The 23,220-nt window shown below is 36.4% G+C and overlaps 1 protein-coding gene across 4 annotated transcripts in view; it reads left to right on the top strand.

Annotated features, from left to right (window-relative positions):
- The window catches only part of Galnt1 (polypeptide N-acetylgalactosaminyltransferase 1), a 119,018-nt gene that overhangs the window by 41,371 nt on the left and 54,427 nt on the right, over positions 1–23,220 (top strand). For 2 of the 4 annotated variants that reach the window (XM_087193320.1, XM_087193323.1), the window contains 2 exons: positions 2,974–3,217; positions 16,750–16,924. In XM_087193320.1, coding sequence (XP_087049446.1) covers positions 3,079–3,217; positions 16,750–16,924 — 314 coding nt within the window. In that variant the 5' untranslated portion in view covers positions 2,974–3,078. Of the gene's footprint in view, positions 1–2,973; positions 3,218–15,326; positions 15,349–16,325; positions 16,423–16,749; positions 16,925–23,220 lie in introns of those variants that run through there. The other 2 variants (XM_004855220.4, XM_087193324.1) reach the window with 2 other exon arrangements.

Genomic DNA, 23,220 nt, shown 5'->3' with positions numbered 1-23,220 from the left:
GGTATCGGGGGTCGAACTCAGGACCTTGCACTTTCAAGGCAGGCGCAGTGCCACTAAGCTAAAATCCCCGGCCCAAGTTTTAATTTTTTATTTTTATTTGTATTACATAATGATTACCTTCCTTGGGGGAATTGGTACATGTACATGACACATCTCAATTTTCTTTCATCTCCTTTCCCTCACTCCTTCCCTCCTCCATCTGTTGATCCCCTTCTCCTGTAAAAAGATCTGTCTCCCTACGTCCTATTATGTCTTATACTTTGGTCTTTTTTTTTTTTTTTGTCATTGTCTACCTCTGTATTGTTTTTTTTTTGTTGTTTTTAGAGACAACTTTATTCCTACAGACAACTTTAAAATTTGAGTTTTTGCTTACTTACATATACTTTTTAAAAAATCCCACCTGTAGGGCTGGGGATTTTTTTTTTTGTATATCCTTTTATTGGCACATTTTAGGTGTACAATATAATGACATTCATCATTGGAGATATGCACCTTTACATACCCTCTTGGTTCTTATTTTTTTTCCCCTTCCCCTACCCCCCCTTCAACCCCTCCATCCCTCCCTATTTGCAAAGTCTTTATTTCCATTTTTTCATTTTCTCGTATTAATTCCATTGCCTTCTTTCCTTTCCCCTATTCCTCCCACTTCCTTCCCCTTTGCCCCTTTTCTTCCTATTTCACATTATCTATTATACCTTTTAGTCCTTATTTACACTTTCAGTTTCTCACACTAGAGAAACTATTCGGTATTTACACGTGTGTCCTATTTATTTCACTTAAGAGTATTGCCTCAGTGTGCATCCATTTAGCAATAAATGTCTAATTTCTCGTTTTTGATGGCTGAGTAGTATTCCATTTTATTAAAAACCCCACATTTTCTTGATCCAGTCTCCAGTTGATGGGCATTTGGGCTATTTCCAAGTTTTAGATACTATGAACTGTGCTGCTGTGAACATGGGCGCGCATATATCACTGTGGTATGATTCTTTTAATTCTTTGAGGAAGATACCCAGCAGGGGAATAGCTGGGTCATATGGGACTTCCAGTCCTAATTCTTTGAGGTATCTCCATACTGATTTCCACAGTGGTTGCACCAGTCTGCACTCCCACCAGCAGTGAAGCAGTGTTCCTCTTTCCCCACAGCCCCGCTAGCATTTGTTATTGGTTGATTTCATGATAGCAGCCATTCTTTCTGGAGTGAGGTGGAATCTCAGTGTTGTTTTCATTTGCATCTCTCAAATGACCAGTGATGTTGAACATTTTTTCGTATGTTTATTTGCCATTTCTACTTCCTTGTCTGAGAAATGTCTGTTCATTTCAGATGCCCATTTTTGGATTGCGTCTTTAAATTTGGGAGGTCTGATTTTTCTTTTAAGTTCTTTATAGATTCGAGATAGTAGACCTTTGTCTGAGGGATCGCTGGTGAAAATTTTTTCCCACATTGTGGGTTGTCTCTTCACACTGCTGGTGGTTTTTCTTGCTGTGCAGAATGCTCTTTATTTATAGAGAAAACGTGATATTTAAGCTTGTGTGTCTGATTTATTTCACTTAACATTATGGTCTCTAGGTACATTCATTTTCCTATAGATGACTAATGTATATTTGTTTCTGTGGCAGAGTAAATCTCCATTATATATAAATACTGGATTTTCTTTATCCATTCATCTGTTGATGGACTTTATAGGTATTACTTAGTATTTGTTTCAGGTGATATTCAGGTTGCCACCCAGCAACCATGTGGAGAACTATCATTATCTCTCTCTCTCTTTTTTTTTTTTTGGTACGGGGGATCGAATTTGGGACCTTGTGCTTTCGAGGCCGGTGTCAGAACCACTGAGCTAAATCCCCGGCCGCTACCATTATCTCTTACATGGATAGACCCACTTGCCTGTTCTGAATTGTTTAGGTAAATACTCCTCTCCAGCCACAATGGAACATGTTACATAAAGTTGCCCCTAGAAGAAGCTGCTACATTGTTTGTCATCCTAGTCCTTCTAAGCATATGCTTACATGGCTTTCAGCATGGGATACATATACAAAGTGTGTTTCCTGTTTACTACTTCCTTGGAATGCACATATTTTGTCTTTCTCCTGATCAGCAATGACAAAGGCCTTTGATTCTTAGCGTCAACTACTCAGGGGCATAATTCTCTTCCTCTCTTAAGTCTCTCTGACTTCTCCAGAAACCCACAAGATGAACTTGTGTGCCTTTTAGAAACATGTCTAGTCAAAGTATCCCAAATGACTTTTCCAGATTTGGTGATGTCTCTCCAGTCATTTTTTTATGATCTAACAAAATAATAGGTGATGAGAGAGTGGAAAATAGAAACTAAAAATCAACAATGTCCAAAACAAGATTAGGGCTTAGATCTTATGATAAATTTTTGTCTTCCATGTTTCCTGGGTGATAGTCACTGTGGAGTTTTTAGGATGGGTTTCAGTGACAAAGAGAGACAAGGATTAGCTTGATAAAATCAACTGCTGCAGTACAGGCTGCAGGGACAGCTCTTTGGGTCTGGGAACTCTGGAGGTTGAACTAAGTTGGGTTCACTGGTTGTTTAAACTCCTATGGCAATTAGTAGTTTGGTTTTGCCTTAAAATTTAATATAACATTTGAATAGAAAGTTAAGACTACTGTGTCGATGGGTGCAAAGTAGCATTCACTGGTAATTTTTTTTTTTATTTTTATTTTTTTTCCCCACTGGTAATTTATATGTCTAATTATAGGGAATTGAACACATTTCTACACATTTATTGGCTATTTACATATCCTTTTTACAAAGTGCCCATTTAAATTCTTTGCCCATTTTCCCTTTATATATTGCTTTATAAGAGTTATAAGTATAATTATGAAATTTTGTATTAATGAAATTAAGTCATATTTCTTAATGTTTATAATATTAAATCAATCATGTAATTAATTTTCTAGGTTCTGAATTTTTAAGTCATTCATTTTTCTCTTTCTCTTTATAGGGTATGAACGTGATTTCTGATGAAACTGGATTGGGATAATTTTCATGATCTTTGTATATTTATATATATATGTATTTCAAAATTTTGCATTTGACTTAAAGTGCCATGAGAAAATTTGCATATTGCAAGGTGGTCCTAGCCACCTCCTTGATTTGGGTACTCTTGGATATGTTCCTGCTGCTTTACTTCAGTGAATGCAACAAATGTGATGAGAGAAAGGAGAGAGGACTTCCTGCTGGGGATGGTGAGTAACATAATACAATTGTTTTGATAAATATATCACTAATTTTACTAATTTGAATAATATAAAATTTTTGCCTTTTTTGATTAATTATAATCTAAATATAGACTGTGTGTGTAGTGGCTGCACTGTGTGTATATGTATGTATTATATATAATCGTTTTTCCAACAGTTCTATAGTGGGTTGTTCTAACCATTAAAAATATTAAAGTATTGTTGAATAGCTAAATTCACTTTTTATGTTCAGTTGCTAGCACTGGATGCTAGTAATACCTAGGCTAACCCCTAACTTACTTTGGGTTCCTCTGTAAGTTTTAATAAAACATTTTTATTCAAAGGTTATTAATTTGCATCATATTTACTTTATGGCTCTGCTGTTTAGTAACTTTATTAGATGACAAAACTCTGCACCCTTGACTGTTGTTAAAGCTATACCTTTTGTCTACCTTTAAATCAAAGGACAGGTATTGCCATTCTCCAGGAATAAACTCAGGTCTTTTTTTCCTTCTTGTTACCTAATTTATTGTCATTATAGTGGGAATTTATGGTGCTATATCTTAAATACAAAGCCTTAGAAAGGAGAAAGAATAAGATCTATAGCATGTGAAGATTTACTTGCTGAGGGTTTTTAAAACTCTGATGTGTGCTAGGCAGTGTATTCAGTGTTACTGATACACAGTTGAATCAGACAGAGTTCTCAAGATCTTCCCTTAAAGAAACTCAGTCTAATGAGAAAGAATAATTATAAAATGTCAATATAATAAATATCACACTAGAGATGTACATAAGAGCATAAAGGAAGGAATGCCTTGAGGTGTCTAAGGAGGTGCAGTGGCAGAATATGCTTCAGTAAAATATCCAGGAGAGCCAGCGTTTATCAAATTTGGTGAAGGAGATGAAGATCTGTTAAGCTAAAGAAAGAAGCCTGTGCAAGCTAAGCGAGGAAGAGTCGGTGGATTCGAGCATGAGATGAAGCTTTTGAGGTGGCAGAGGCCACAACTTGAATGCCACAGAATGCTTACGGCATGCTGAGGATTTTGCACTTAATCCTCTTGCCACTGGCATCCCATTGAAGGATTTTAAATGGGAGTTAAGTCATCTAATCAGATCTGGATTTTCAGAACACGTTGGTAGTCATGTGGCTGTTGAACTGTAGGAAAATGAGACAGATAGCAGAAGCTAGTTGAACCAAGGTACCAGTGAAAGTTTGGGAAAGTACATAGGGCTTACAGCAAAATGACATTATAATAATGCAATTTATGTCATTTGGGGAGCCACTGAATATTTGGGAATAAAATGAGAAAAAGGTTTTGCAGTGATGGAGAACCTTTTAGAGATATCCGTGGTATAAACAGCCCTCAGTGGCATGTGTGCCATAAGTTTGCCACCACTGGTTTAAGGTGATCCTCAGATCTTTCTGGTTAATAAGAGATGGGGTTCTTAGAAAAGGAGCAGTTTTGACAAGATTTTGGGTTAGAGAAGCCCAGAGTGACATTTGTGCAGATTTTACCTAAAACAAAGATGAAATATTTCTGACAGATTTGGTAATGGGGTTTCTAGTGACCCTGGCAAGTGTCACAAGAGTGAGTGTGAGTGTGGAGACCACAGGATTTGATGTATCAGCAAAGTAGTACACGTTTGTAACTTATTTTGAGGAACCTTTAGCATGAAGAGGCGATAATACAAAAGTGAAGAAAAAAAAAAGAGGAATGGAGCCAAAGTTGCCTTTCTGTGTATGTGTGTATAGGAGAAGTTTTAAAATACAAAGGAAAAAAGGGAGTACTTGAAAGAGCAAATTCTCAGCACATGAGACAGCATGGTATCAAAACCGTAAGAAACAAATTCTTGAAGAGGACCTTAAGGTTAATACAGTTTTGAAAACCACTAGTCATAATCTTCAAAGAAAAGGAGTACGTTTTGTACAAAGCACAAAAGTACAAAGTAAAGGGAAAATAGTTTGAAAATAACAGTGTGGAGCTATGAGATAGCATCATTGCCTCTGGAGAAAAGGTGAATGAATAGTTCTTCGAGAAAATTTTGTAAGGTTAGTGGACTTTGGAGGAGAGCTGGATTTGAGTTAAATCTGGAGATGGGAAAATATGAAGAGGCTTTTGTAATGACGTGAGAGTGTGTGGTGTCTGGTGGGACCCATTGAGAAGGAAGTCATCTGTGGGAAAGTGAGAGGTAAGAGGGAAGGGCCATGAGCCAGAAGGTGAGTAAGTAGCTAAGGGAAGGTGATCTTGAGAGGCAGTGTTTTTGATGGAGCGTTGAAGTGGCTAGTTTAAGACTATGTTTCTGTAGTCTTACAAAGTTGAAGGGAAAGAAGGAGAAGTAAGTTGTGGAAAAGGATTGGTTGATGTTAATAAGAACAGTTTGAAAAATCTCCCCTAATGTGAAGTTTCAGTGCAGTGGTGGTTGAGTGCTCCCAAGTTCAGTCAGAACCCTGCCATTTCTTGTTCAGGTTCCACTGATGACAAATTGCTGTGGTGCCTCTGAAGTGGCACATCTTTTGCTGGAGTGGTTGGGAGATGGGGGTGGGACGGTTGATGGCAGGTAGTGAAATTGGCATATATGTTCTATCCTCTAACTATCTCTAGTAGAGCCTCCAGGACTTCAATTTCCATGTTACCTGAAAACCCAAAAAGCAAAAAATGGGGCCAGGGATTTAACTCAGTGGTTCTGCCACCTGCTTCGCAAGCGCAAGGACCCGAGTTCGATCCCCAGCACAAAAAAAAGAAAAACAAAAACAAAAAAACAAAAAATGGAGCAGATATGACTTGAGAGTAGTTGTTTCCGTACTGTATAAAGATATTCTGAACATTCAACTCAGTGCAAATTTGGTAAAATTTACCAAAATCTCTTCTTTATGTTATTATAAAGTGTCCTAGATTTAAGTAAAGTTTTTATGTTGCTTAGGGGGTTAGATTAAGCATGCCTATAGTCTTGGCACTCTTGGAGGCTGAAACAGATTGCAAGTTCAAGCCCTGCCTGGGGCAATTCAGCAACTTGGTAAGGCTCCATCTGAAAATTAAAAAGAAAAATTTTTTTTAAAGATCTAGGTGTATAGTTCAACATGAAGGATCTGGATTCAATTTCCAGTACTATAAAAATGAATAATAAATAAGTAAACAAACAAATAGTAAGGTTAGTGTAGGTAATTGCCTGAGGATTTTTTTAAAATTTTTTTTTTACTGCTTCTCTTTTCAGAATTAGCTCATTCAATATATGGATTTAGATACTGTGTATTTGGTATTTCTGTAGATGCCATTTTATGTAGAAATTGGTCCTTCATGCTAACACTGTACTTGGTTGTGTTTTTTTGTTTGTTTTTGGAACAGAGTTTCACTGTGTAGTTCAGGCTAGCCACGAACTCACTTTGTATCTCAGGTTGGCCTTGAACTTGCAGAGATCCTCCTGAGTGCTTGGGATTACAGATGTGTACCACCATGCCCAGTCTACACTTGATTTTTAGGTCATTGATGATTCAGATTTCATGTTCTCATGGTAGAATTATTTCAACTGTCAAACATTAGGAAACCTTGAGAGAACAGGTTTGGGAAGAAAATACCAGTGATTAAAAAATATTCCTGTCAAGCTTTTAGAAACTTAGAATTATTTTTAGGCATTTACACTTTTATAAATTGAACACGAAATTGGAACAAGGGTTGATACTGAAGTAGCAGAGTGTTACCATTATATTTCCTAACAGATCATATTTTGATGTTTAAAAAAATCAGATAATAGATTGCATTTCATTATATCTCATATAGTTTATAATAAGTACTTATTTTATATGCCACTGTGAAAGCAAAAACAGTTTGATAACATAAGCCGCAGTCCAATTTCAGAGATGTTAAAATGTGGAAAAGTGGAATAGATGAAATACAGTACCTAAAGACAATAAATATGATAATTGTAGCATGGTGTGGTGGCACATGCCTGTAATCACAGCACTCTGGGAAGCTGAGGCAGAAGAATCACAGGGTCAAGCCCAGGCTGGCAACTTAATGAATTAGTGAAACTCTGTCTCAGAATAAAAAATACAAAAGAACTGGGGATAGAGCTCAATGTGAAGGCCATAGGTTCAATTCCTAGTGTGTGTCAGGGGGACTGTGTATTAAAATTAAAAAAACATAGTTTGGAGGAAATAATTTTTGCTTTGCTTAGTATTTTTTTTTCCCCTGAAAGGGAGTTGTAACTTTATTATACCTTCTACTTCTGTGAGAAAAACACAAATTAGAAATTTGAATGATTTACTACAATAGATTCAAAAGTATATCTTGTAGTTTGTGTTAGTTTTACTTTCAGGCTTTCAGAGTGAATGTGTAGCTTTTTTGGTAATTAAGTTCACAAAACATGGTGCTTGTGTGCATTGTCATATAAATGAAGTCTCACTGAAATATGTAATAAAATTTTTTGTACTCCTATAATACTTGGAAACAACACTGTGTTAGCTTTCCACCACTGAGAAAATACCTGAACTGAATCATCTATTGCTTTTGGCGTGCAGGGTAGTACATTGTGATGGGAATGCATGGTGGAGGAAGCTGCTTGCCTCAGTGGCACCTGAGAAGAAAGCAGAGTAGGGGTGCAGGGGCCCAGTATCCTTTTAAAGGCATGCTCCCACATGACCAAAAAGCTTTCTAGTTAGGCCTTACTTTGTAAAGTTTCTACCACCTCCCAGTTGTGCTAAGGGCTAGGGACCAAGCCTTTAGCACATGGGCCTTTTGGGGGACACCTATCCAAATCATACCATACACCTTTGTCACTCTCTTGCCAAGGTTGATTTGATTCTTTATTTGTTTATTTTTTTTTCTAGTACTGGGGATCGAACTCAGGACCTTGCACTTGCCAGGCAGGCACAGCGCCACTGAGCTACATCCTTGGCCCATACAGAAACTTTTTAATTTAATGTGATCCCTGTTGTTGATTCTTTGTATTGTTTCCTGTGCAATCGAGATTTTGTTCATAAAGTCTTTGCCTAAACCTCTGTCTTCAAAGAGTTTTAGCTATTCTGTCTTCCAACATATCAGAGTGTTTCTATTTTTATATTTAGATCTTTGATTCATTTCAATTTTAGTTAAGTGTATGGTGAAAGATAGGGGTCTAGGTTAATTTTTGGCATGTGAAAAACCAGTTTCCCAGCACCATTTATTAAAGAGGCTATCTTTCTTCCAGTGAAGGTATTTGGCCCCTTTGTCAAAGATAAGGTAATTGAGTGTGCTTGGAGTTGTTTCTGTGTCTTTTATTCTGTTCCGTTGATCCTTGGGTCTGTTTTTTTGCCAGTAGCATGCTGTTTTTATCACAGTAGCTTTGTGGTATAACTTCAGATTGGGAATTGTGATGCCCCCTGCCTTGGCTTTGTTGCCCAGAATTGCTTCTGCTATTCTAGGTCCCTTCTGGTTTCATATAAACTTTAGAATTGTTTTCTCTACTTCTGTGAGGTATGTTTTTGGTATTTTGACTGAGGTTGTATTAAATCTGTATAACAGTTTTTTAAGTATGGCTATTTTCACTATATTGGTTCTGCCTATCCAAGAATGAAAGATATCTTTCCATTTTCTGATACCCTCTTCTGTCTCCTTTTTCATAGTACTATAGTTTTCAATGTATAGGTCTTTCACTTCTTTGTTAGATTAATATCTAAGTATTTCATTTTTCCTAATGCTGTTGTGAAAGGTACTTCCCTAATTTCTCTCACAGTGAGCTTGTTATTCATGTACAGGAATGCTATTGAGTTTTGAGCATTGACTTTGTATCCTGCTATACTGCCAGATTTGGTTATTAATTCTAGAAATCTTTGGTGGAGCTTTTGAGATCTTCTATGTAGAGTATCATCAGTAGATAATTTAACTTCTTCCTTTCCTATCCATATTCCTTTTATTTCTTTCTCTTGTCTAATTGCTCTGGCTAATGTTTCCAGAACTATATTGAATAGGACTGATGGTAGGACTGATCCTTGCCTTATTCCTGATTTTAAAGTGAAAGCTTTCAGTTTTTGACTATTTAGTATCATGTCAGCTGTTGCTTTGTCATAGATGGCTTTTGTCAGATTGAGATAAAAACCTTCTATTCCAATTTTCTGTAGAGTTTTTAAAATCATGAATGTGTTGGGGGTTTTCAAATGCTTTTTCTGCATCTATTGAGATGCTCATGTGGTTTTTGTCCTTGGTTCTGTTAATGTGGTAATTGCATTTATTGATTGTTGTATGTTGAATTATCCCTGCATCTCTGGATGAATCCTACTTGATCATGGTGTATAATCTGCTTGGTGATTTGCTGCATTCTGTTTGCCAGTATCTTATATACTATTTTTGCATCTTTGTTCATTAGGATGATTGGTCTGTAGTTCTCTTTTTTTGGTTGGATCCTTCTCTGGTTTTGGTATCAGTGTAATGCTTGCTTCCAGAAATAAGTTTGGGAGCATTGCTTTCCTTTGAGTTTCATTAGAAAGTTTGAGGAGTAGTGGCATTGGATTTTCTTTAAAGTTCTTGTACAGTTCAGCAGTGAATCTGTTAAGTCTTGGGCTTTTCTTTTTCGGTAGGTTTTTTTTTTTTAATTCTTGAAATTAATTGACTAATATTGAGTTACTTAGAATTTATATATCATCTTGATTCAGCTTTGTTATCTAGGAATCTGTCCATTTCTTCTGTTTTTTCAGTCTTATTAGAGTACATTTTCTCGAAGTAGGTATTAGTGGTCTTCTGGATTTCTGCAGGATCTATTGTGATTTTTGTCTTTTTGTTCCTAATTGTAGGATTTGCGCTTTTTCCCCCCCTTTTTGGCTAAGGATTTATCTATTTCATTTAACCTTTTCAAGAACCAGTTTTTTGATTCATTGATTCTTTTTTTCTTAGTCTCAATTGCATTAATTTCTGCTCTGATCTTTATAGTCTCCTCCCTTGTATGTGCTTTGAGTTTAGCTTGGTCTTCGTTTTTTAGAACCTTGAGGTTCAACATTAGATTATTTACTTGAACTTGGCTTGGTTTTTCTGATGTGAGAATTGACCACTATCAGTTTCCCTCATAGGATTGCTTTCAATGCATCCCATAAGTTCTCGTATTTCTTTTTTTTTTTTTCGATACTGGGGAATGAACTTGGGCCCTTGTGCTTGCGAGGCAGACGGCAGAACCACTGAGCTAAATCCCTTGCCCAGTTCTGGTATTTCTTACTGGGATTATCATTTAATTGTAGAAACTGTCTCATTTCTTAATTTCATCTGAGACCTATTGGTTGTTCAGGAGGGTGTTATTTAATTTCCATGTGTTTATGAAGTTCTGATGCCATTGATTTCCAGTTTCATTGCACTATGATCCAATAATATGCATGAGCTAATTTCAGTTCCTTTGCATTTACTTAAGCATGTTCTGTGAGCTAGTATGTGGTCTATTTTGGAGAAAGTCTTGTGTGCTGCTAAGAAGAATGTATGTTCTGTTGTTGGGTGGAATATTCTGTAGATATCTACCAAGTCCATTTGTTCAAAGATTTGGTTTATGTTAAGAAATCTGCTGTGATTCTGGTGGGCTTCCCTTTAGAGGTGATTTGTTTCTTTTCTCTAACAGCTTTTAATATTCTGTTCTTGTGTTGAATTTCTGAATCTTGGCTCTTATATGCCTTGGTGTGGTTTTTTTCTGATCATGACTGTTTGGAGTTCTATATATGTGCCTCACTTACCTGTATCTCAGATTCTTTTTCCATGCTTGGAAAATTTTTTGCTATTACTTTTGTGAACAGTTTTTTATATGCCCTTTGTGCTATCCTGATTCTTCATTGCTTCCATTTAATCTTATATTAGTCTTCTTTGTATCATCTAGCAGCTGTTGAATTGATTTTTCGTGGTCCTCTTCTATTTTTATGAGGTCTTTCATTTGAGGATCGACAACCATAAGCCAATTTTCTAGATCTGATAGGCTATTTTCACATTGGTTGACTTTGCTCCGTATGCTTTGAGTAGAATTTTTAATCTGTATTTCTGTTTGATTCTGTTTTATGGAATTCAGTTCTTTTCTGTGTTGGGCATTCTTGGTTTCTATGTCTTTCCTAAGCTCCTCTTTTTTTTTTTTTTTATCTGTATGTACTGTAGATTTACTAATCATTTCCTTCATTATGGTCATAGTCTCTTTAATTATCTCTTTTGTTTTGCCAAGAGTCTTATTGATCTCTTTTGTTATTCTGCTGCTACCATTTCATAAAATTCAGCTGGGAGGTGTTTTATTTCTCCCACCTCAGTGCCCCCTTGATTTACCTTGGACAAGTTGGGGTTTATGGGTTGTATCTTGCTTTCGTGTTTTCTCATTTTCTGTTTTTGTTTGTGTTTTCTGTGTTGAGGCTTGTAAATTATTTACCTACTGTAGTTTTAATACTAGTATTGAGACCTCTTTAGGAAATGACTACTTTTCAGAGCTGTCGTGTAGGCATAGCTAGCTTTTGGCTTTTGACACTCTCAATTTATTAGGGATGAACAGTTGCTGCCTGTTTGGCCTAGCACCCATTTCTTTGGTATTGGACTATAGTATTGTTTATGATTCCCAGACAATCTAGGTATTGGCATATAAGGAAGATCAGTTGATCACAACAACTATGTTACCTTGGCTAAAGTAGTACAGTCAAGAATATAGCATCAAGCACAGAGGAGAAAATGACAAACTGTGATAACTATTATTTGCCACCTTTAACCATAGGTACAAGATTTATAGTTACATAAGATCTAAGACAAATCAGACAATTATCCACTTAATAGAGCAATTTTACCCTGAAAGGAGAAAATTTAAAAGGGATAAGAGAAAAGGAGAGCGATTAGAAGCATGGTTGAAAGACAAAGGAAGATTACACAAGCCTTAAGAAACTATTGAAGAAGACAGGGAAAGGAAGAAGGAAAAAACAAGCACAAAACAAAAAGTAAACAGTCTTCACATTGATGAAAAAACAATAAAAAATCCAAAAATGGTAAGCAGAGAGAAACAAAATTTTTCTGTAATTTCAAGCCTGTGGTTGTATTCTGGGATCTATACTTTTGTGGTAGTTTCCAGTTCAGGACGTGACTCCGCTCTTTCCTGTAGACAAAGGAGGCAGTTGGATCTCAGATCTGTGCTGGATAATCACAACAAGCCTGCAATAGGATTAGGTCAGGGTGCTGCTTTTGGTACTTTCAAATCCACAAAAATTCAGGCTGATCCCGCCTCTGCTTGTGGGGTTGGGGCCTAAGTCATTCAGCCTGCAATTCTCTGGATATCTCTTGCCAGCCTGACCATGGCTCCCTGACCTTGGATGTGTTCCGCAGTTATGCCTTACTCAGTCACTGTGGGATTTTGACACTGGGAGCCCTGAGATGAAGCAAACTCATGACTGCACTGAGCCCCAGGTTCAGTTGGCTCCTCCCTAAAATGGCATCCAACTAAGCACCCTTTCCAGGGGACATAGAAGTCACTTGGACTGGAGTCACTCACCAGCTGTTATAGTGCCCAGCATTCACTGCTCCATTTCACTGGTGTTTTTCTCCCTGGAGGCCTCTGGGAATCTCTTGCTTTTACTGTGTCTCTGTAGATTTGAGCCTCCTCTCTCACTCCACAAGCCTGGGAGCCAGAGAGAAAGTGCAGATTGCCCCTTTCTTTTTCTGTGTTAGGATCTGTCACTTCACTTTATGGGCTTCAATTTTCCCTTCAGATCCTTTCTGATCCTGGGGATCCACTTCCCTCCTCCTCTTCTTCCCCAAGTTGTTTTTTTCCAGTGTCTGGATTCCAAATCTTGGAGAGGTTGACTTGTTGCTGCTTATTCCACCATCTTTTCAGAAGTCATTGATTTGAATCTTAGAAATGATTTTACACATGAAATTTTGTGTTAGAAAGTTTTTTTCAGTTCCTGAAATGATGTCCAAGAGCCATTTCAGTTGGTTTCAAATAAAAACTTCCCTAAACTCATTTGTTTTGTTGGATTTTGGTGCTGGGGATGGAAACCAAGGCCTAATGCTTGCTAAGCACATGTTCTACCGTTGAGCCACACTGCCACCCTCTATAGTCATTTTTTAAAATTTCCATAAAAGACTGCAAATAAGGTACATGGAAAGTTAATACTTGCCTTTTGTTGTTGTTGGTTGCTTTCTAGTACAGTAAGTACATTAGTGGTTAAAATATTACTACTCACAGGCATTTCATCTTGCCCTCTGCCAAAGAAAGTTGTTTTCCTCGTCCATGTAGGGACATTATAATTTCTTTATTAGAATATTACAGTGTATTCTGTAAATCATCCATCCAGTAGTCATCTAACTTTTGGTTTATGTTAACTTTAAATGTGGCTCTGAAATCTCATATTGTACTAGCAGATTATACTATACTATAGTATACTAAAGTTAGATTATTGTACCAGGTGATCACATTTATAAAATATTACAGCAGTAGGATTATGTGTATTGCCTGATTCTTTAAGATGTCAAGGTCAGCAGTAATGGTGCAAAATTTTAAGTTTCTGGTAATATAGTTTCTTATGCCATAAGTGATCAAGTTGATGCTTTGTAGCACTTACAGTAATACTTTCTTAAGTCTTCTTTTATGTCTCTACCATGGGAATTTGAAACAAAAAAAGAGGGATTAGAAAATTAAACTACCATAATTTGATATCAAGAGTTGTCCCTGTGGCATGTATCCTCCTGCTCTTTGTCCCCAAACCCTCGTTATTGTTACTGTTATTGAAAAAGAAGAAACTGGATTTTTTTCTTTTCCAGTTTCTCTAGATTTGTATGCCTTTTAATGTTGTTTATCATGTCCCTGTGTCTCCTATATTTCCTGTAAGTTGGTATTTGGGTCCAAAGCCTTGATCTTTTTTTAATCATCAGCAAAACTTGTTATAGATAGTGTGTATGTAATGTAGTACTCATAATTTAAAAACTGAGCAGTGTGTTTCCATTTTAACTTTTCTTTAAAGCATCATGTTATACTAAACAGGGCAAAGTAAGCAGAAAGATGTTTATAATCATGGCCCCTAGATGTCATCTAACTTTTAATTTATGTTAACTTTAAATGTGGCTTTGAAATTTCATATCGTACTAACAGATTATATAATGTAGGCCCTATACTAAAGTTTAGATTATTGTACCAGGTGATCAAATTTATAAACCTATTATATTAACCTATTCTTTAAATTATTTGTGCCATCCATAAAAGATCATTGTTATCTCTGCTGTTTCCTTTTGACTCCTGGATGTTCCAATCCCAAAATCTGTTGATGCTCTTTAGTTTTAGTCAAGTAAGTAGAAGCAGTTCTTAAATTTTATGATTTATTATTTTTAAAGCTCTAAAAGTTTATATGGGACATTATACTTCTGTACTTGTGTTATAGTTTTTATTATACTTGTTGAACAACCTTACATTTAAAGAACTTACTTTCTTGGCAGACAATAGACAGGATTTGTTTTTTAAAACTGTATTACTTAAGTTTCATATAATTTCAAAAATTACTTCTTAATTTTTGAATGTCCCTTTTAAGAACAGGGGAAAATTATTATGTATCACTGGTTTGGTTTGGTTTGTTTTAGGTAGGATCATACTATGTAATCCTTGAACTCACTGTGTAGCCAAGGCTGGCCTCAAACTCATGGCAGTCCTTCTGCCTCACTTTCCTGAGTGCTGAGATTACAGGTGTGCACCTCCACTCCAGGCTCACTTTTTTCCTAATAGGTCTGTGAAATAGATTTTTGTAGTCTGGAAAGAGTTACTGAGAACACATTGAATAATTTCACATTCTGTGTATCTGGTACTAGTACGCTCTTTTGTACCACACTATCTCAGATATCCTGCAGAACAGCTTTGTCAACTAGTGCTCTTTTGGGCAGATGAAGGCTGACTGAAAAGATGGCTTTTGTACTTCTTTGATGTCATTCTTAGAGACATTTTGAGGATGCCTAAAAAACACTGTAGGAGAATATAACTTTCAGCTTTAAATAAGTAATGTAAAAAACATGTTTTCATTCTATTCTTGGCCTCACCAAATTTTCTATCCATCTTTTAGATAACGCAGCATTTTCCAAGTTTAATATATCTAAGAACCTGGTTTTTCTTGGATTACTTAAGACCCCCCCCCACCACCACACTAACATCTTGAAAATGTATAACAAGGAACAAGTTTGGAAAGTGCTGACCTGGTATATTACTCTGTTTTTATATGTAAAATCTATATGTATATACAGTGGACCCTCAAGTTACAACCGGCCAGACATACAAACAACTTGGGTTATGACCAGAGTTTATTTTTAACTTATGACCAAAGTCTTGACTTACGACCCAAATACCAGCCACTTATGCTTCCAGATGGTCTGAGATACAGATTTAACCCTTAAAGAGTTGTGGAAGGAACATTACAACATTCTCCCTGTGTGGAGTTAATTGAGAACCACTGGGCCAGTGTCTTTCCAAGGACACTGAGATTTGCCTATATACAGGAGAGAGACTTTGAAGGCTGTGTAGAGGAGCCTGAGCCTTCAGTTGACCAATTTAAGTTACAACCAGCCCGAGGGAACTAATTGAATAAGACAAGAGTCCACTGTATATCACAATATAACATTAGTTTTGTTTAGAATTATCATTCCTAATGTTCTACTGTCATAAACCTTGTTAAAATGTCTACTATTATCAAGTGTAGGATTTTCATCTTGACTTACTTTGAATGCCAGTTTTACTGACACATTAATTCAGCATATAGTTACAAAACTCTTAAAAAGCACTATGTTAGACTCCATAGAAGCATGAATGAATCAAACCCCAACCAAAAAGACATTATAATCTAGTGTGGGAAAGTTGTGTAACAGGTGTAGCAATCATTACTCTAAGAGTTAGAAATTAATTAGATATAAAGGACCTAGATAAAATGATGTGGTATCTGAGAGTAACAAATGATTCTCTAGAAAAGATTCAGAAAAGTTGCAGGCAAAAGAAGCCGTTTTAGTTGGGTTTAAAGAAAAATTGGGGTTTCATATGGAAATGATAGGAATGGGAAGGTGTTGTCAAGGGAGAGGATGTGTGTGAACAAAGGCTTAGAAGCAAGAGAACATGAGGCACATTTGGAGGAAAGTGGTGAGTGACTGTTAGACTGAAGGATGATATTCTTTTTTTTTGGTACCAGGCATCGAACTCGGGTCCTTGTGCTTGCGTAGCAGGCGGCGAAACCACTGAGCTAAATCCCCGGCCCAACTGAAGGATGGTAGAGGAGAACCTAGCAGGTGATAGATTTGGAAAATTAGGTTAAATTCCATGTTAGAGAGGTTTATGAACATTGAGACCTTGAGAGTAACAATAAAGGTTGTGTTTTAGGAAGGTTAATGTGGTGATATTTGAGATGGGAGTTCAAAGCTGTGCAGTAATTCGGATGAGTAGGACAAGATGAGGAAGTCTTGAGTTGGATTATCAGTGTGAAAGTGGAGGACAGTGCAGCCTCTTGAAGGAATTAAGAGACTGGGAGAGGGTGGGCCCAGAAATGGCTCTTATTGTTGAGAGCATGTGAATCAATTGCTGTGAAATTGTTAGTTAAGTTTTCTCCTTATTCTTAGTTCTAGAGCCAGTACAAAAACCTCATGAAGGTCCTGGAGAAATGGGGAAACCAGTCATCATTCCTAAAGAGGATCAAGAGAAAATGAAAGAAATGTTTAAAATCAATCAGTTCAATTTAATGGCAAGTGAGATGATTGCACTCAACAGAAGTTTACCTGATGTTAGGTTAGAAGGGTAAGTACCCTCTGTGCTTCTGCTAGTACTTGAATGAAAAGTATGCTTTGAATGAATTCCCAGTAAATTACATGTTAGTGCTGGTTGTTCCTTAAAAGTGAATGGTACATCACTAAGGTTTTTTTGTTTTTATTTATTTATTTTGTTTGTTTGCTTGTTTGTTTTTTTGGTACTGGGCATCAAACTCAGGACCTTGCGCTTGGAAGGCAGGAGGTGGAACCACTGAGCTAAATCCCCGGCCTGGTACATCACTAAGTTCCTATTTACTGCCTTTGAAGCATAATTAAATGCTGTTAAATAATATCTCAAGATATTACTGATCTAATAAGTATTATTTCAGACATTGGAAAATAGTTGTTTATATTAATGGGCATGTTAAACTTCATTATTACCAAAATAGTCATATATTCAACTTCTTCGAAAAAGATGCAAGTTGTATGTAACTTGAAGCAGTGAAATACACAGTCTTAAGGATACAGCTACTGAATCTTTATATGTGTACACCTTTGTAACCATCTTCCAAACCAAGAAAGAATATTTCTGTCACTCCTGAAAGTTCCCTTATTTTAATATTTTTCCAGTCATTTTTCCCACTCCTAGGGACAACCATTGTTTTGACTTCTCTAAACACTATGTCTTCTGTTTTACTTTTTATAAATTGATCCTTATCATATACTATATACTCTTTTATGCCTTTGAGATTTTTATTTTTGCATATGTCAGACATTTACTTTTCTTCACTGCAGTGTAGTAGTTTTTTATATGGATATACCATAGCTGATATATACATTGTTAAATATTTGGGTTAACTTTTTGACTATCATAAATAAAGCTGTTATTGGATTCTTGTGCATGTCTGTTGGAGGACTTAAACTCTACTTTTTATTGGGTATCTATTGGGGGAAAGGAGAATATATTACACAATTTATATAGCTTTGGCCCGTGCTACTAAACATTTTTATAAAATGTATCAGTTGGGCTGGGGATTTAGCTCAGTGGTTCCGCCACCTACCTCGCAAGCACAAGTTCCCAAGTTTGATCCCTGGCACCAAAAAAAAAAAAAAATATATCAGTTTACAGTCCTGTCACTAATGTAAGAAGTCTAGTTGCTCCAAGTGAAGAAGTTAGTACAACATATCTGGACTAGAGGACAGTAGGCTCAGTTAAAGCAAAGAACCATGCAGAAAACAAATGGATTCAATGACCATGTGTGGACTAGCTGCAGAGACCCCAAGCCACCTGCTCTGTATGACTCTCATCCTGGCAGTCAGGCTTTCCTTCTCCAGGCAAGGAATTGGAGGATCTTTCTGAGCAGGTTGACTAGCCCTAGAGAAAAAACTTTCTACATTTTTGTTGGTTCTCCAACTAATTACTCTTATGAAAACTAATAGCTAATAAGCCCCGCTCATATTTAGCTTTTTAGTCTTCCATTTTTTTTTTGTCTTCCATTTTTAATAACAAACAGATGACCACGGAATACTAAATAACACAAAAAGCAGAGTTCAAAATAAACAGAAAAAGGAAAAAAAATTGTTCAGGAAAGTAAACAGTTTTTGAGAGTCTCAGATTATAATATAACATCTGTTGACTGATCTCCACTTAAACTTGCTAGATAAAGATATTCTTCATCCCCTCTGTTTGATTTTTACCTATGTAATATTCAGTGGTTACTTAATATGAACACTTTAAGCATTACTGAAGAAGGCTGTAGTCTTCAGGAATCTACAGTTAAGATGATATCAATATTAAATAAAATAAACCTTGAGCCAGGCATGGTGGCTCAAGCCCTGTAATCCCAGCGCTCTGAGAAGATACAGCAGAAAGTTCACAAGTTTGAGCCAAACCTGGGCAACTTAGTGAGATAACTGTCTCAAAATAAATAATAGAAAGAGATAGGAGTGTCTCTCAGTGTGTAGGCCCTGGCTTCTCTCCCCGGTACCTCAGTCTCTCAATCAAATAAATGATCAGTTGAGCATTCCATCAATAAACAAGTCAACCAACATTATACTTCTAGAAATCTCAATTGCCTCAACTTATTTTTATTAGTAGAGTTTGGTTTTGTAATTTTAATAATTCTCAAGTATATAATCACTGTTCACGTATTAAGCATTTCTGCCTTTTTATCTTTTTTTTTTTCTTTTTGGTACTGGGGATCGAACTTGGGACCTTGCTCTTGCAAGCCAGGTGGCGAAACCACTGAGCTAAATCCCTGGCCCCTTTCTATCTTTTATGCAGTTCTTAAAGATACTTTTATTAACTAGTAGCTTTTTCATGCATTATAAGTCACTTTTTGACTGAAACAGTTCATGATATTTAGACCACTTTAAATGGTGGCAAGATAAATGCTTGCATATCACATTTCAGACTGATGAAAACTTAGATCTGAGAAGGTACAGCTTTGTGCAGGCCACAAATACACAATTCTTCTTACCAACCATTGGTCTCCATGGTACTCTACTAACATAAAGTAGCCTTTTTATGTTTTCTTGCTTCATCTGTGTACTGGTATCCTTTAAAATTTTTTTTTTTTGGTACCGGGGATTGAACCTGGGACCTTTCGCTTGCAAGGCAGGCGGCAGAAACACTGAGCTAAATCCCCGGCCCTAAAACTTTTTTTAATCATGGAAAATTTCAAATGTATGTGAAGAGAAAATAGAGATAGTATCTCATGTTTTCACTACATAGCTTCATCCTAACAGTTGTATTCACCCATACCCTATTGTCTCCTAACAATCTCTGCCTCTGGATGTTCACACTTTTGTGTAGTGTTCCTACATTGTACTACAGTTGACACCGTTTGAGCTGTAGAACATAATATAAGTAGTGTATCTCTTTGAAAATCAGGTTATTAAGTATATCGTAGCATCCATTTTGGTCTTTTCATCCTCATTTTACTCATTTGGTCTGAAGTGAGCTGGCTAACATGACAGGAGCAGCCTAGTAGAGGAACCTTCTAGATTTGTTACCTTCTGTGCACAACTAGATGTATAAGACTAGAAGCAGATTTGTTCAGCAATACCATTTACAAATATTTCAGTATATACCTTTGGAAGATAAAGATTCATAGAAAAGGGAAAAAAAATCATGAAACTTATTTTCATACCTAAAAAAATTAACACTGATTTATTAATGCCGTGAAATAATTAGTGTTCAATATTCCTACTTATATCACACATTGTCCTTTTTTTTATAGTATCAGGATAGAAATAAAGTCTATACATTGCAGCTGGCATATATGTCTATAAATTTCCTTTTAAATGTAAGATCCTTCTCTATCATTTTTCCTTCATAATTTATTATTAGAAGAATGCAAGTTAAAGTCTGTTATCTTTCCTCAGGCTACATTTTGTTAACTGCATTTCTATGGTGACATTGAATGTGTTCCTGTTTACTTAAGTCTTTCCTGTAGTCTTAGTTATAACTAACTAATACGTGGACCAGTATCCTTAAAGTCAAATAAATTCTGTGCTTATGGTAATAAAAGGGTGAAATCTGGCCTACTGTGTTGCATCTTCGTTGGAGAGGTCCATCATATGTCCCATTTGTCTGTTTTTTCTTTTTGTAACTCTTTTTTTCTCTCTCTGTTTTTGTAACTCTTATTAGCCAGTTCTTAAGTACATTGAAGAAGAAAATATTTTTTCTTTTTTGTTTTGTTTTCCCTCTGGTACTGGGGATTGAACTCAGGACCTTGAGCTTGCGAGGCAGGCACAGCGCCACTGAGCTAAATCCCTGGCCCCTTTGTTCTTTTCTTTCTTTTTTTTTGGTACTGGGGATTGCACTTGAGTCTTTGCATTTGCAAGGCAGGTGGTGGAAGAACCACTGAGCTAAATCCCAGGCCCCGGCCCCTTTTTTCTTAATTAACAATGTGAATACTGCTGCATATCAAAACTTATGGGGTGCAGTTAGATCTATGCTTAGCTGAAATTATATGGCTCAAAATGCGTACAGTTTTTCAAAAAAAAGGAGATAGAAAACCAGTGAACCAGCAAAGCATGGTGATACATGCCTGTAGTCTCAGCACTCTGGGAGGCTGAGGCAGGAGAATTGCAAGTTTGAGCACAACCCAGACAATTTAGCAACTTTACCAGACCCTGTCTCAAAATAAAATTAGGGTTGGGGATGTAACTCAGTGCAACACAGCCATGTGTTCAATCCCCTGAGACGGGGTTGGGGGAGGAGGTCCATTTTAAGAAATTAGATTTAAAAAACCAACAAAATTGAACTCAGAACAGTAAAAGGAAAAGTAGAAACTTACAGACTGAAAGTTAGGTGTGGTGGCACATGCCTGCAATCTCAGCACTCAAGAGACTGAGGCAGGAAGATTGCCAGTTCAAGGCCAGCCTGAGCTACATAGCAAGTTCAAGGCTGGCCTAAACTATAGAGTGAAAACCTGCCTCCAATAAACAAACAAACAAATAAATAAAATCAACAACAAAAAAAGTCTTTTGAAAACTTCATAAATAGTAAATAATTATACAATAGAAAAACAGCAAGGCCAAAAGTTGATTCACTGAAGAAAATATATAAGGAATGGAAACGGTGGCCACTACACGTCCAGATCTTAAAAGACAACATAGTAAAACAGAAAATAATAAAATAGAATACAGATATTACAAAGCAGAAAATACTAGGATAAAATACAAACATAAAGTATAAAGGTTCAGAAAGCTGAAAGTTCTTGCTAAGAAAATTGAGAAATGTTTTCCTAAAGAGCACATATTAGCCAGACATGGTGGCACATACCTGTCATGCCAGCACTTGGGAGGTTGAGGCAAGAGGATCCCAGCCAGTTGGAGGCCAGCCTGGGCTAGTGAGCTCAAGACTGGCCTGAACTACGTAGCAAGACCTTGTCTCAAAAAAAGAGGGTATGACTACCTATCCCGCAGACATTTAAGAGATTATAAATGGATTATGTGAGATACCTGAAATAATCTGTTTAATAGAAGCAGAGAAAAGAATGTCTGTTTCCAGGGGCTCAGGGGAGGGAACAATGAGAAGTTGCTTATTAGCAGACATAAAGTTTTAGTTGTATGAGGTTATAAGTTCTAGAGACCTACTTACTGTACATTGTTGTGCCTATAGATGACAGTGCACATAAAAATCTGTTGAAAAGGTAGAGCTCATGTGTTTGGTTTTTTTTACTGCAATAAATGTAAGATGACTGATATTAAAAGCAAAATTATCTTGTTTAAAATTTTAGATAAAATTACCAGTTCCTAGAAAAAATGTAACCGACAGTAAAGGACAAAAAAATTGTATCCTTCCTTATACCATATATCTTTTTCTTTTTTTAAGATAGCATATAGAACAGTGTGTTTGCATGTTGATAACAATCCAATTGAGGAAAAATTTGAGAGGGAAGTATTATATAAAGAGACTTGAATGTGAGTAGGTGAGAATGGATATAGTTGGCTTTAGACAAGAACAGGGAAAATTCAGGCATTGTAGCAGGAAAAAACAGAATATTTGTGATCCCACATATGTGCAGGATTATACATGTGTCGATGAAACTATGGAAATTTTCATCTGATGGTTCTATTTTTTTGTTGAAATTAGAAACAAAATTTCTAACAAGGAGCATGGGAGAGGTTGCAAGTCTATGGTAGATGTGAAACAGTTTGAAGAAGTTGATTAGGAAGTTAGTACTGCTGGGGAATACTGAGAGCCTGTTTATGTTTTGTGGTTGTAAACTTAAAATGAGACCACTCAGCATGATCATAGGTTCTCTTTAGCCACATGCAGCAACTCAAAGATGCAAAACAAGTGCAAAGTTAGATTGAGCTAGAGTTTCATAAAGGTTGACCTAAGAAGTCTAGTTTTATTATCTTTTCAAGTTTTTCACACCTTTGCTAATTGATAGTTTCAACTGATAAAGGTGTATATTCTAATTTTATTCCTTTAGCAATGGCCCTGGGCATGTACTTGTCTTGTCAGAGTGTGAATTTAATTTACTTATCAACACAGTGAGTGCATATAATATATATATATACATATATATATCCCCCCATTACCTGGGATCAAAGTCAGGACCTTACAAGGCAGGCACAGTGCCACTGAGCTAAATGCCCATCCTGCATGTAATATACTTTTGATCTGAGGATTCATATTCTTTAGTGCTGAGACATTCCTCAAATACTGCTGGTCACCATTCCCTCCAATCTATTCTTCTGCACCTATTTGTATGTGTATATTGGACCTTCTATTTTTCTCCCTTTATTTCTTTTCAGACTCTCTAGATTAACTTTTGTTAATATCTTGGTAGTGCCAAAGTCCAGGTCTGGCTGTGCCATTTACTG

This window comes from Heterocephalus glaber, unplaced genomic scaffold (genome assembly GCF_053883595.1).
Source record: "Heterocephalus glaber isolate CG9 unplaced genomic scaffold, H.glaber_assembly_v1.0 deba00000331, whole genome shotgun sequence".
Classification (NCBI taxonomy): Eukaryota; Metazoa; Chordata; class Mammalia; order Rodentia; family Bathyergidae; genus Heterocephalus; species Heterocephalus glaber.
This window is presented reverse-complemented; position numbering and strand designations above follow the sequence as displayed.